Raw genomic sequence first — 15,462 nt, 5'->3', positions numbered from 1 at the left:
TTTGCCTTGAATGATGTATATAACTATGTAAAGCTGTAAATATAGAAGGAATTCACTACATGCCACTTGTTGTGTTATGAGATGTGTTTCAAGAATTTGAGGTGGATTATGGTCTATTGCAAGTGTTATATTGAAAAAGGTACGTAAGTATCAAGGTGACGTTCTTGTTCGTTCGGAATTTGATACAAAAGAAAGCCAAGAGCCAAGAGCCATACTTAAAGATTAAAAAACTGTTTGTATTAATGATGAAGACGCTTTTGTTTTACTTTTTGGTGTCACAGGAAAGGATTCATATTGTTTTTTTCCGCAAGAAATTTTAATCTCTACCGTAAAATACTGTCGAAGAATAGGATATTTCATTATTTTATCATAGTCATTCGTTATATAAACAGGTCATTTTATCATAGTTTATCGCTTGAAGAACATATCTCTATATTTCGTTGCAAAGGAGTCATAGTTAAATATTATAGCAAACTGCTTGATAAAATAGCCAATTTACTTTGGCCTACAGGTACACTTAAATATTAAGATACTAATGTCAAATGATTACAAAAATTTTCAGTTTCTAAGTTTCATGACCAATTGTGATAATTTCATGTAATAGGGGAGTAATGTGTGCATTTAATAATGTCTGTGGACAGATGTAGATGGTGTGTCACTGAGGAATCTTGATATGCGTAAAACAATAGATCAAGAAGCATTTCTCTTCAAAAGAGAAAAACCTTTGCGGCTAGGTTGAAAAGGTTGTTCAATTTCCGTTTTGTGATAGAGTTTGATGAGTGTTAAGTGTATTGGCATCGTTGGACTGCACGGTTTGCCTCGGAATCCGCTAGAGTAAGAGAAATGAAAGAAAACAATGCTATATAGAAGGCAGCAGTTAAAAATTCTTGTCGTTTGATGATGTTTTTCTTACCTTGTGACTGACCAGTCTGTACATAATACAAGGAAAGAATCCACAACAAACTTTGTGTAAAGAGTGTGTAGCGTCTTCGCCTTGTAACCATTGTCGTAAGCGTTATAAAGATGATAGGACTTTGAATGCGGCCCAACTACTGCGCGTTACAAAGGGCGGTAAGTCACGCCTTGATGAAGATCATTCATTACTCTGGTAGCTTGAAGGTCAGTTGTCCTCTAGCCATCAGGCGTATGATTGCTTTCCTCCGGCGAGACAAATAAATTTGCATGTCAGGTCTTTAATATTTAATGACATGCCTTTCAGCTAACTAACAAATATGTACCATTGTTTGAGTTCACAGCTTTTTATAGAACGTAGATATGAGTATAAAACTTTCAGCTAGGTTTTTCATTTTAGGTTATGTTAAATGGTACACAGGTGCATATGTTGTCATGCGGACACGTAAACAGTATCTGCATTAAGTAGCGTGTACGACCTTGCTTTACTTCTGCCGGATAGTGCTATCTATATAGAACACGATTGGAATTAATTTGGGATAATTGGATTTTCATATTTTGCAAATTTCTCAAAAGTGTTAGGTGCCATATAGCTGAATGTCGCAATATCGCAAATTACTAAAAAAACCAAACAAGTGTATAATATAAAAAAAAAGCAGATGAGATAACGTAGATTAAATCGAAATTATTTCACCATCCAAGTATCCCAAATGAATTTCAATCGTGTTTTAAGTGTGCCTCGAAAATGAAAAATTATTAACGAAGGAAAATCTTAGCGATATAGTTGTGACGAATACGTTTTCTTTTCTGCACGCCCGAACACAAGTCATCTACATCCTGCACAGTAAGGGCACTATTCCTATAAGATAGTCGAATACTTACGGCTAGCAGTTAAAAGGCAAATACTTTTTCCGTATTTTAAGTGGCTTTATATAATTCTAAATGGCATTACCAGCAGTTTTGCTCAAAATTAAGTTGATCAGATTTTCAATTGCGTTTGATTCCATAAATGAATATGAAGTGTAAAGGACAAAATAGTGCCCTCACATTGCTGGCAAACTTAAATAGATAACCGTTGAACATGAGAGAGTCGATACATTAGGTATTTCGTAAATCATCTTGATTTTCAAAATCGTTTGACAACAAAGCCATGGTAAATACTTATTAATACAATGACTTTAATTGTAATATTAGCATGTAAATGCAATAATACCTAAGAGTAGACATTATTTATCGTACGGGCGGCAATTTACCGCAACCTCAAAAATCATGTTAACTGTACTAAAATTAATGACGAAATTTAGTTGATTTTAATCTTGCGCTAGCATGGATGTTGGTATTTCTCTCTGTGCATAAATGGTCCCTGAGGCCTTATAAATGCATACTTAATTTCTGCCTTGAGCGTCCGTAACTTGATAATCATAACCCTAGACTAATAGTAAGTTTTTCAACTTGTTACTTCTTTTTATCATACGACGTCAGAATGTCACGCTGAATATTTGGACTTGCAAATGAAAAAAATGATAACCTTCCCTTTGTAATATTTGTTTATCATTAATCATGCATGATACAGACGAGCTTCAGGGCCTTTTTAACTCCCATTGTTACCTTCAACATTAATTCTTTAATGTATATTAATGAAGGACAAGTATCGACAAAGAGAAAAACGTAAAATAGATCGATAAAATGAAAGACACCGTTTGAATGCTCATTCGACTTAAAATCATTTTCTATATTCTTTATTGATGGTTTTGGTTGTTCGCTGTATAAACAAAGTCATTTCTATAATTTTAGTATATTTTTCGATGATTAATAAGCGCAATAGCATCAATGCATAAATATATTAATTAGAGTCTAGTGACTGACCGGTGACTGGATCTATTGAACCACGAAAATCCAGGTACTGAATGTGTGTGTGTGTGTGTGTGTGTGTGTGTGTGTGTGTGTGTGTGTGTGGTGCGTATATATATATATATATATATATATATATATATATATATATATATATAATTATATATATATATATATATATATATATATATAAATGCATACATAAATACATACATACATACATACATACATACATACATACATACATACATACATACACGTATATGTGTGTGTTTGTGTCTTTCTGCCACTGTGTCAGTGCGTACATAATTATTTTGAACTAACTATCGACCTTCCGAAGGGCGAATAACTTACAGACATTCATGTAACTATTAGCGGTAATTCCTGTAACTCAGAGCTATTTTTTTGCATTCGGTAGAATATTTCGACTGAATCACTCAGTCTTCATCAGCTGTTGTGTCATTGTGAATAGTACGATGACGTAACCGGTCTGCTGACCGCAGGAGGGCATTGTAAACTGCTGGAATTTCCATCCCTTCATCCCTATTGAGGGCGGGCCATTGTACTTTGATTTCAATAGCCTCTTTCACTCTGCGTTTGATGCAATGATCTTCGCATGAGATGATCTTGACATTGTCAGGATTGATTGAATGTCCTGTCTTCTTGCAGTGTTCATAAATTGCAGAGGTTTCTCGATTCTGATGTTCCGTGAGTCTCGTTCCTAGTTGTTTAGCAGTTTCCCCTATGTAATCCTGGTTACAGACTTCACACTTAACACGATAAATTACACCACACGTTTTTAGCTTTTCCGTTCTGTCTTTGACGTGGGTAAGTATTTGTCGCATGGAGTTGAATGGCCTATGGTACATGTTGATGCCATGGGATTTAAAAGCCCTCTGTAACACTTCAGAAGTGCCTCTCACATACGGAATGCCTACATTGATGTTGACTTTCTTTGATTTGTGTCCTTGGGTTTATCTTTCTTTCTGGGGATCCTAAACATCCACTCTGGGTATCCACCCATGCTTCTTTGCTATATTCTTGTGTGTCTGTGACTATTGATTGAGCCCGATGAAACAATGTCCTGACCACTGATCGTTTGTGTTCGAGATGATGATTGGATTTAAAATTGAGATATTGATCTGTGTGGGTAGGTTTTCTGTACACTGTAACTTTAGTGGAGCCATCATCATTGATGTGAATACACGTATCCAGAAACGGTAGTCTTCTGTCCTGTTCCTGTTCAGATGTAAATTTAATATGTGGATCTATGGAATTCAGATGTTGGGAAAATTCATCCACGTCAAGGTCACCTAGACGGGTGAATGTGTCATCAACATACCTATACCAAAATGATGGTGGGTTACATGTTGTTTCCAGGGCTCTCCTTTCAAAATGCTCCATGTACATGTTGGCAACGATTGGAGAAACTGGAGAACCCATGGCCGCCCCTTGTTTTTGTTGGAAAAACTGGCCATCATAGAGGAAATATGTACTATTCAGGCACAGGCGTAGTAGTTCCACAATTTGTTCCACACTCAGGTCACATCTGTCACTCAAGGTGTTATCCCTCTCTAACCTGTCTTTAATAACGTGTAGGGCTTGGTCTACTGGAATGTTGATAAATAGGGCTGACACATCATATGAGATTAGCTTCTGTCCTGGTGGAACCTCCAACCCTTTAATCTTTTGAACAAAGTCAGTGCTGTTAATGATGTGGTGTTCAGTTTTTTCCAGCCAAAGGGCCGATGACAGTGGCTAGGTATTTGGCCCTACTATACATAACACCACCAATGCTGGAAACTATAGGGCGGAGAGGTGAATCCTTCTTGTGAATTTTCGGAAGGCCATACAGTTTAGGTACTACCTCTGATGTAGGATACAATTTGTTGTACAATTTAGAGTCGATTTTATTGTCTTTCTTCCATCTCTTGACGGTGTTGACTAACTTGTTTTTTACTCTTCTTGTAGGTCATTTCTGAGTCTTACATACTTGGTCTCGTCGTTCACTAATCCGCTCATTTTAGATTTATATTCTTCTTTATTCAAAATAACAGTAGACCTACCCTTGTCTGCTGGTAAAATCACGATGTTACGGTCTCTAGACAACTGTGCGATGGCGTTCCTTTCTTCTAATGTTATGTTACTCTTTGGGGGTTTACTATTCTTTAATATCTTTACAACATTGCAACATCTGCTCGTAAACTGTCCGCTTCTGACTTATCTTTCATTTCATTACACACAACTTCAGTAGACGCAACGATCTCTTGAACGGGCATAGATAGTGGAGTAACGCAGAAATTCATACCTTTTTGAAGTACGGCGATCTCGGCCGGTGATAACTGTCTATTTGAAAGATTGACAACCCACTTATCCGGATTGATGTGGGTGGTAAGGTAGTTCTCCCCGTTCTGGTCATCTCCATTCCGTTGGGCTACCAGATGGTCATATAACACTTCTGTTGTTGGCGATATTTACACTCGGTGAACTGTTTTCCGTACGCATTGTCGTAGGCCGCGCGAATTCTTTCCCACATTTCCGGTTCCAATTCCGTCACTAACTGTGTCTTGATGTTCTCAATCTCTTCCTTAATCTTCTTCACTGTGAAGTTACACTGCCGTATTCGTTCATTCAATAAGCGTTTCTCAGCTCTATGGATGATGACGTTTGCATTTGTGCCCTCAACGGTTGTCTTCAACTTTAGGCCGTTCATAATAGGCATAATATTACCATTGCAGCAACGGATGTTGACATGTCTGTGGTTCGACCAACTGGCAAGTTTTACATGTAGTTTTTTCCGGCAGTTTACAATGCCCTCCTGCGCTCAGCAGACCGGTTACGTCATCATACTATTCACAATGACACAACAGCTGATGAAGACTGAGTGATTCAGTGGAAATATTCTACCGCATGCAAAAAAATAGCTCTGAGTTACAGGAATTACCGCGAATAGAATATGATTCCAGAGCAAGGAAACAATATTTTTAGTCGTATTCATGTAACTGTATTACCATCCTTTGGTACTCCGAAAGGTGTTTGTGTATTTTGCAGACTGCCAACCGCGTCATAATCTGACCAGTAGTATTAGGCATAGCTATCTGTATTTTTTAGCAGCAGTGGTTTGTCAGACGATTCATTTGTCGACGATTTTGTTGCCTGTCGCCACGACAAAAAAGATAGCTTTTGGAAAACTTCTTGTGGCACGGAAACAGCGTTGCTATCGTGATGATGGTGACATTTAAAGTGTCAAATCCCCTCAATCGTTTACGAAGCGGTCTCGAATGTTTTGGTCAAACTTTCATTTTAAAGAGTGTGTAAAGCATTTTCATTTAGAGAAAATTTGAAATAATGCGATTTATTAATTTATTGAAAATCACCGGTCCCATTTTTGACGGAATGATGATCAATATGTTGCGGTGTAAACGGTGTTCGTCTCAGCGGGAAAAGATACCTTCGATGAGCACTAGACCACTGCTAGCGATGCAAGGCAAGCGATGCGTCGGTAGGCTAATGCCATCATTCATTAACATGTTGATATTATCAAGATGATAGACCTGTTCAAAACCAAATCCTACATCAGCTTTATTTTTATTGACCCCAAATATCCCCGTCCTTTAAAGCTCTACTTCCTACAATGGCGATAAAACATTGTGTGCAAACAAAGAAGTGTAGATATGCTATCATTATCTGCTTTTAAACTTACAAACAAGCTCATGACAATTTTGTGGTTCTGCTACACAAGAGTATCGTAATCTCTAAATCACCTCAAATGAATAAGCAGGAAAGTAATATGCATCGATGATCATCCATCTTTAGAAGGTAGTTCTATGTAATGTAGTCTTTTAGTGCCGTCTTCAATAATATATCTTTCAGTTTTTACTTGAAGAAAGACAGTACGCTTTCACATCTAGAAAATTGGTTAGAAGAAATGTATTGCGATGTATTTTCTTTGATATGGCACGTACTCAGTTGCTTTAAGAGTGCTCGTCCGTGTCCGATCAGTCCTAGCTCTTAAAGTTTTAGTAACGTCCTCAAGACTTGTCGATTACTTTTAGAGTCACAGTTTGGAAGTATGGATAATTCTAATCGCTTTACAACACAATCCAGCAAATGCACAACTGAAAATTTGTCAAAATTATTGATTGTGATTTTTTCAACCACCGCCCATATGTAGATAATCTCAAAGACACCTCACAACACTTCGCAAATTACAAATTCTAAATTGATGTTTATTCAGTCGTTTGCAAATTGGATCAATACCTATGCTGTGATTTCAAAATCATGAACGCTTTATCTGATCGCGTCACTTATAATAGCCGTTATATACGTTTCTGTATCGTATTGTCTCTGTTTGCATGTTCACTACATCACGCATCACAATCACTGTTCAGACCATTTATATCACGTCATCATATCCATTATCATTGTCGTCATCATGGCCAACGTCACCAACTGTTGCACTGTTACTATATTACTTCGAGAGCGCTATTGCAATTCTCATAGAGTTGTTGGGAAACGTACCTTTATGTCGTATTTTCACATTCATCATACAATTAGAAATTTCAAGTGTCACCCTTCTCAAACCTAAATTGAATTCCGCAAAATGTGACTCTTCCCTACGGGCAGTCTTCTGCGATATGACTGTTCCGAGGATACCTCCAGTCTAGCCCGTCACATTCACTTAAGGCTCCCTATGTGTATCTTTTTTAAAAAAACTCATTTCTAATATGTTTGAATCATAACACCTATAGTACAAGTTATTGAAGACGATATAAAATTACAAAATTTCGTATAATGTACAAGATCTACCGATCACCCTGTTAAATTGTACAGTATTTGATGTTATACTCAAATAGATATCGCGTGTTACTTCGTTCTCTGATTTCAGTTTTGGTAGATATCAAATACACAATGCTGATTGTATCCATCATTTCAACTAATACCATTGCGGATCAACAAAGCGGTAATCACATATCTGTAACGAAGCTAATCTATTTCGATATTTGTCTTGAATGTTGTCAGATGATTACACAGGCAAACAGTTGATGTCATGTTCGACTCTGGTGATACCTAGGGATGAGAAAGGGATTTGATTACAGTGCAATGTTTAAGTGTTCGACTGAATGCAAGTGCTTGCTAACAGTCAATTTCTTTGATTTGGGACTCTAGAGGGAGCTATAGTGGTATATTTACAAAAGAATTGGGATAAAGCATTGTTCCTGGGTAAGTATAATTTTCAGTATAGCTTGCATTTATTTGCTTTTTATCCTGTAAGGTAACAATTTTCAATTTGAATACAACAACTATTCATTTGGGAACGAGACAATGTTTAAGTGTAGTTTGATCATTACCTTGCAACCGTCATTCTTCCAAGTACCAGACTCTTCATTCAGATAATCACAAACAACGTGCTTGACGCTCATAGAGAACTTGACATCTTGCTCTGCATTAAAATAGTACATACCATATATAGTTTCACATATTTCTTGCAAAAATAACAGAGTGATACTTACAGTTTGAAACATTTTGTAATGGTGACGTAATGTCAACAATGGTGTATTTTCATGTTTGGTTCATTTCCTTGGGTGTTTCATCATCCCGCACATGCAAACATAGATCTAATTGATTTAAAACAGAAATGTGACCACCCGATACTGTCTATTAAATATTTTGCCCTGTTTGTCAAAACAATTTGCCCTGTTTGTCAAAACAATTCTCCTAATTATAGAACCCCGTGTACAATGAATTCTCTCGAGACAGTACGGTAATCATCTTTCTACAATGTCGAATTTGTACACTTATCTTGAAAGATGACTTACTTGATGAAGCAATGCACCTTGATGACACGCATGCCATTTTAGCACACGCAGTCTTTAAAAATCAGCACTTTTTAGGGCTTTCCATCAGCAGAAATATCAGGATGAGTATTTTTGCTGGTTGTAAAACTCAACAATTTTACTTTCACAGTCACATACTTTATTGTTTTTTAACTACTCAACTAATTATATTTAACATAGCGTACCAATATGAATCTCTCTCTCTCTCTCTCTCTCTCTCTCTCTCTCTCTCTCTCTCCAAAACACAGTGAAAGACAGTGAACATAGAGGTCACAGTCAGAACCAGATATGAACTGAGGGTGCTCACGTGTTTCACAACAGGTTCATTAATAGTAGTTCGCTTCACAGAATGTTGGATATCCAGTGAACAGACTCAACAGTACTCAACAGAACAACTTTACCTACTAATGTGACCCCTTAATGGAAGAAATGACTTTGAGTTTGACAAAATTACAAATTTAGTTATCAAGCATTGGAATTGACTGCTGATGACTTGACATGTATTGACATTTATCAGACACTACTGGACGCATGAAATAATACAGTATGACATGAATTATTGCATACTTTTTGACTGTTATCAAGTTGTGTTAAACAATTGTATCTTTGACCTGTCTCATCTGAATGTGACTGACAAGCAACGAGCAAGGAGATGTTACGCAACATTTGCACACCTCAGAATAATCACTAACCAAAACACAAGAACAAACACAGACATTCTTACAGCAGTTCAATTGAGCACACGACGCGGAGTAGAAGACAGACTTCTGATAAGACTAGACGTGTATACGGTCTACTGCCAGAGTAAGCATCTCTGACGAGGATTTATTGTATTATGTTTTTCAATATTCCTATCAATAAACAAAATTCATACCAATATAATCCACACTCGTGTGACGCGTGTAATAAGAAACAATCACATATCTGTTATAACATTATATGTAGCAGGTTTCATCAACTTTCGCACAGTACTCTCATAGTTAAATCACTATTTACAAAACTTTATTGAATATGTAAATGAGCTAATTATTAACTTGACCCGCCCAATGCTTCTCAATTAAATATTTATCTGATCAATATCTGTAGCAAGTTTCACCAAATGTAATGCTATAATTTTTGAGTAATATCACTAATTACAAAGTTCATTAAATATGCAAATGAACCCTTAATTAACTCCACACATCTAAATGCTTTACACCACAATTAGATATCTGTCGGATCAGTATCTGCAGCAGATTTCATCACATTTGGTGCAGTTATATCGGAGTTATATAACTAATTATATAACTTCATAAAATATGCAAATGAGTTATTTGTTAACGTGACACTGCCAAATGCTTGTCAGTACAATTAGATATTTATCAGATCAATATCTGTACTAGATTACACTTACTTGGGTGCCATAATTTTAGAGTTATATACCTAATTACAAAGTTCATTAAATATGCAAATGAACCCCCAATTAACTTGACACTACTAAGTGCTTTACACCACAGTTAGAGGTCAGTCAGATCAGTATCTGCAGCAGAATTCATCAAATGTGTTGCAGTTATATCGGAGTTATATGACTAATTATAAAACATCATAAAATATGCAAATGAGCTATTTATTAACTTGAAACTGCCCAATGCTTCTAAGTATAATTAGATATATATCAGATCAATATTTGTTGCACGTATCATCAAGTTTGTTGCAGGAATTTCAGAATTGTGTCACTAATAACAAAAGTTCATTACATATGCATATGAGCAGAAAATTGACATGACACTCACAGTATCATTATAATGTTCTTAGATTGTCATCTGTGAAAGTTTCATAAAATTTGGTGCAGTATTTCTTCATATATGTCTACACTGTCATTACCGTCTCCATAGGGAAACTATTGTACGGAAAAACTTCATTAATATGCAAGCCACACTAACCAAAATCTAATCAGTTCTTGCTAGTAGCATATGGTACCTGTGTACCAAATCTGACTTGAATCTGTTCAGTCGTTTTTGAGATATCGTGTAAACAGACAGACAGACAGACAGACAGACAGACAGACAGACACACACACACACACACGGACACACAGACAGACATCGCTATGAAATTAGCCCACGTGTGAACACGTGAGCTAAAAATGTAACAACATATCGCATTGATTGCACCACTCTATTTTGAGAGTGGGGGTTTGGCCGAGCGGTTTTGTTTGTCGCTTTTCCGCTGGGTGACTTGATGCCGTATGCTGTGGGTTCGAACCCCGAATGAAGACACTGTATTCACTTACTCTGTGGGACCGTAAACGTCAAGTAATACCTTTCCGCCTTAAAAATGTAATTCTCTGGGATAAAAATACTAGAATTGCCACCATCAAACTGCGCATCAACAGAAAACTGGTAGCCGCTGTAGTTGCTGGAATACTCAACCATGTCGTTGAAGATGTATGCCTCAGTAATACCATAGACTGCATGTGGACTCTCCAAATTGATAATAACTGCGTGGAACAAATGTGTGATCTGTAATAGACATCCATAATGAACGTTTCGCATTAGGTAATAAATATCGGTGTAAATCACAAATATTCGCAGAATAATAATTGCAATTACACATCGCCGAACACGTATAACTAATTAACAGTATACAAATATTGACTGCCATGAAAGTAACTTATATATATATTTGTTCCCGATGGCAGACAGTTTTTATGAGTCGAAAGGTCCAGGAAAACAGCTTGTTTTCGATGACTTCTGTGCACTCTTTAGCCCGATGTGACAATCAAATGGAGAAAAATAAGTGACAAGTTAAAGTTATCAGAACACTGTACTCACATTTACATCCATTCCGAAGTAGGTGACATCATCATATTCAAGATAAACACCTTCTACCACTACAGGCGTCTCAAATGCTTGATAATCGCCAGCAAATGTGATGGAGATGTCTTCTTCTGTGCCGTTTACTAAGTGTCGAAATTTCAAGATTTTGTCATTTGCACTGTAATTTAATGCCTTGTTTCCCGGAGGGGAAACTATATCAACATTTTGCGTATTTGTCATAGTGGGCTGTAACATTACTGTCATCTAGGCTCGACTGACAAAAGACATTCTGGCTATGGTATTGGGCCATTTATGAAAAGGAAATGGTAGAAAGCGATCACTTCAAAAATATAACACGAAAAATACAACATTTACTATTCGCATAAGAAGCAGTGCTTACGCTAGTTGCTGTTATTTTGACTGTTTACCTTCTAAGTCATTTAATTCCCCGTCGGTAAATGACATGCTGAGTACATCATATACGTTAGCATTGTCGTCATGTCGAAATGATCTTCGCAGCAACCGTTTTACCTGTTGTTAATGCAATAAGATTTTTAATTGTTTAGCTTGGTGGCGTGATAAATAATTCGATCAGTGAAATAAAACAAACATTGTAAGTGACAAAGTGTATTATTGCAGTTCATAAATATCTCAAGGCATAAAACGGATGACTCAGTGTACCTCAGACTTTTACCATTATGACTTGGCTGTTCTTTGAGTAGTATCAGCAGGTAACCTTGTACAAGAAAATCATGTTCATAGCAGATAACTTGTATGGAGGGGGTGATTTGATATGTAAATGTAACGTTTAAAAGTATCGACGTGACATAGGTCAAGACTTACATTTGATATATCCGCTTCTTTTCGTCCCATAACAAGAACAAGAAAGCATTATATCAACATTCTTACTTCTTTGTTACCGTTTCTCGAAAATATACGTGACCTTTAACTTACGATTCTGCCAATCGGCTGCCGTGACGTCCAGTTCAAGAAAAGGTTCTGCATCTCTGGCAATCTAAATGTATGCCCATCTCCCATTTCTACCGAGGTGTTGGTGAGTTTCTCGGCAGAGTCGAAGTCCACGTTCAAACGAATGGCAGAGGTTTCCAATACATGACCACTGCCGGCTTCTATGTTGCAAAGAACGAACTTTGCCAGGTCATCAGTTGTCCTCAGCACGGATTTCGTCAACAAATCCATGTCTTGATCGTTGATGTCATGTTCAGACGTGTTCTTGAAAACCTCTATAGCTTTATTCATTGACTGGAGGATATCTGTTGGGCAACATACTTATATTAATTGTCAGGGAGAGCAAGAGACATTGAAAAAAGGCTGTTAAATTACACGACTAAAGATGGCCAATGTCACTGATGGAGTGTATTAGGGAAGACTTATTACTGTGCAATGCAGGTGTATGACCAATTAGCTTCTTGATACCTGGTTTATTTATAATGTATAAGTGCCCCTTTGAGAAACATTTCTTATAAAATTAGTTTTACGAATTACAACAAGAATCAATACAAAAAAACCAGAAAAAGCATTATTATTTCGAAGCAAATAACGTAACACCTCTCTTGCATGATGAATATATACATGCCAATTTGAATGCGATATTCAAGCAGATGAGAAATGTCAGCATCATACTGGACAGTAGGATAATTAATAAAAGAAACATGCCGATACAGAACATTCTCCCACTTTGCAAAAGTATACAAGCTTTAAAGAGGGCTTTCAAGTATCAAAATCTCACCATTAAGTTATTTGCCGTGATGGCAAATTCAACAATGAAATAGTGTGGCTGGATAACCAACATTGTAAATGCACTTTTCGCATAAAACATGATGGCAATATGAGGAACCTGCCAGCCTGCATTGGATATGGTAGCTGACTTATGATTTTACAAGCTCCTAGAACTTGTGTTGGCGCAGTATTAGTATATATAATGCAGTATATACTCTGGACGTACATCTTTAAAACAAACTGAAACTCTTTTTATTGTTGAGAAATCTCGCAGTTTGTTATGCTTATGTTATTAATTACCGCTAAGTTGTAATCCCCGGCGCATAAGGTTTAACACGGGACTTAGATACAATGCACGAGTATAGCAAGAGCCGCCAGGCGAATTTCATATTAACGAATTTTATTAAAATCGAGCGTGTCCCAATAGGCGAAGGGGCACATTGATACAATATTTTACAACAGATTGCAATGTTGAATGATGACACTCACCTTGTGCCAGAAGCCCGGTTTCCTCTGCTGAAATGTTCAAATCTTTAAGCTGAGAGAGCGTATCAGATAACTTATCAAACTTTTCAATTATCTATAGCACAAAAAAAGAGTAATGGAAATGCTATTATCATAGACTCTCTTATCCAGCAATCAAAGTTGTTATTCCCTTAATATTTCAAAAACATTATTTGATATTCATAAATGCATACGTTGCGAATAATGGTACGTGGTCTTTAATTGTTAGAATCAATATTTCACCATTCTAGCAAGTGTTCTCATGTATGGAAACCAGCATAACAGGTGCATTTAATTTACAGGACCTGCACTAACCTCAGATGTCGAAATGTTCATCCTGGTTGCATTTGTATCATCAAACAGAGGCCGCGCCACAGCTTCATTCACATTGTGTAAGTTTTCGATCAGACAAAAGAGAATGGTAAGAGTAATATGTATTTAAATGTGTACATCAATGTCGACATTAAAATGTGTACATCAAAGTCGATTTGTGTCAAGTTTGGTTGGAAAACGTGTAGGATTTGGAAGCGTTATCGGAAGAAAAGATCTTCTTAGAAGCCCTTTGCATCAACTGGTTAAATGACAACGAGTCAGATAAATCAATACGTCAACCAATCGTTAAATCAATAAACTAATCGATCAATCGATTGAATGATTGCTTTTAACTTAAGTTTCCGAAACCAATAGGTTAAAGTTACGCAGTTACTCAATTACTGTAATAGTCACACAGTCATTCACTGATCGATCAGTCGATTAGGCGATAAACAAACTGCACATTCATCAAGGGAAATGGGTAAGAGTGAACACTTGGAAACCGTTATGAACATGCCTTCACATAGTGAAAACCTTAAAAGCTTAACTGACAAGAAAGGAAACAAAAAGTCCTTGGATAAATTTCTGCCACAGGACGCCCGAAAATGTGAATGTTGATCTTGAACTTACCTTTTACAGCAACGCTGAACCAACAGTAAGCTGTATTGCCGGAAGGATCTTCAGCTATGTAAGACACTGTCGTGACGCCTATACTAAAGTTACTACCACTTTCATGGCTGACGAACAAGCTGACACTACCAGAGTTGTCTGAGACACTCGGAAGTGACCATGTCAATTCAATGGTATGCATGTCTATGTAAGTGCTGGTTTCAATATCGGATGGACAGATAATGACGGGCTTTTGTATGTCTGCAAACAGAAAAGAGATATAATTAAATGCGTCAGATTGTAGAATTGAAGCTGATAAAGTGTAAAAAGAGGAAAAAGATAAAATCAATGTTGATATGTAATGTGAACTGAAATTGTGTTGTTATTGTTTTTGTTTTAGCTGTTCAACATGACCATACACTGTACTTGTAAGCCATGTATGCAAGTTGGAACATAAATAATTCGTAGTTTATTAATTATTGATCTCGCTACTCTCGCTACATATTGTGCACACAATGTTGGTTTCCAAAAGATGACTCTCTCTCTCTCTCTCTCTCTCTCTCTCTCTCTCTCTCTCTCTCTCTCTCTTATTGTTTAAAACAAGCTATCATATTATTGTCAAAAATGAAATGCATAATTATACATTATAAATTATTGTCTACTTGTATTCAATTCATTCCGATCTCCCTGTGTACGTAAGCAAACTTTCCTTTTCCTATGCACAAGAGAGTGGTAAGATGTCTGAATATATTAAAGTATGTGACATGTCAATGTCGATTACTATTACATTTGTTTTAAGTATGATTTGAAAACATACGGGATTGGGAAGCGTTATCGGAAGAAAAGGTCTGCTTAGAAACCCTTTGCATCGAATGGTTGACTGACATAGATTCAGATAA

At 36.7% G+C, this 15,462-nt stretch overlaps 3 protein-coding genes across 4 annotated transcripts; all 3 read right to left on the bottom strand.

Moving 5' to 3' along the window:
* Positions 1–3,200: 3,200 nt before the first annotated feature.
* Positions 3,201–3,632, bottom strand: LOC139136360 (uncharacterized). Its single transcript, XM_070704085.1, has one exon. It carries the CDS (start codon positions 3,630–3,632, stop codon positions 3,201–3,203), a length of 432 nt encoding a protein of 143 aa, XP_070560186.1.
* Positions 3,633–3,669: 37 nt separating this feature from the next.
* Positions 3,670–5,188, bottom strand: LOC139136359 (uncharacterized). The gene is made up of 2 exons (XM_070704084.1): positions 5,072–5,188; positions 3,670–4,449 (listed from the first exon to the last, which is right to left on the bottom strand). The coding sequence occupies exons 1-2, from the start codon at positions 5,186–5,188 to the stop codon at positions 3,670–3,672; spliced, it is 897 nt and encodes a 298-aa protein (XP_070560185.1).
* Positions 5,189–6,974: 1,786 nt separating this feature from the next.
* Positions 6,975–14,820, bottom strand: LOC139136948 (polycystin-1-like protein 3). 2 transcript variants are annotated; one of them, XM_070704818.1, is made up of 9 exons: positions 14,585–14,820; positions 13,958–14,019; positions 13,628–13,676; positions 12,353–12,672; positions 11,827–11,929; positions 11,414–11,541; positions 10,873–11,101; positions 8,115–8,206; positions 6,975–7,833 (listed from the first exon to the last, which is right to left on the bottom strand). In XM_070704818.1, the coding sequence occupies exons 1-9, from the start codon at positions 14,763–14,765 to the stop codon at positions 7,750–7,752; spliced, it is 1,248 nt and encodes a 415-aa protein (XP_070560919.1). In that variant the 5' UTR covers positions 14,766–14,820; the 3' UTR covers positions 6,975–7,749. The 2 variants fall into 2 exon arrangements, with proteins under 2 accessions (XP_070560919.1, XP_070560918.1); XM_070704817.1 differs by having other exon boundaries at positions 6,977–7,833; positions 13,628–13,718.
* Between the last annotated feature and the right edge of the window lie 642 nt (positions 14,821–15,462).

This window comes from Ptychodera flava, chromosome 7 (genome assembly GCF_041260155.1).
Source record: "Ptychodera flava strain L36383 chromosome 7, AS_Pfla_20210202, whole genome shotgun sequence".
Taxonomy (NCBI): domain Eukaryota; kingdom Metazoa; phylum Hemichordata; class Enteropneusta; family Ptychoderidae; genus Ptychodera; species Ptychodera flava.
This window is presented reverse-complemented; position numbering and strand designations above follow the sequence as displayed.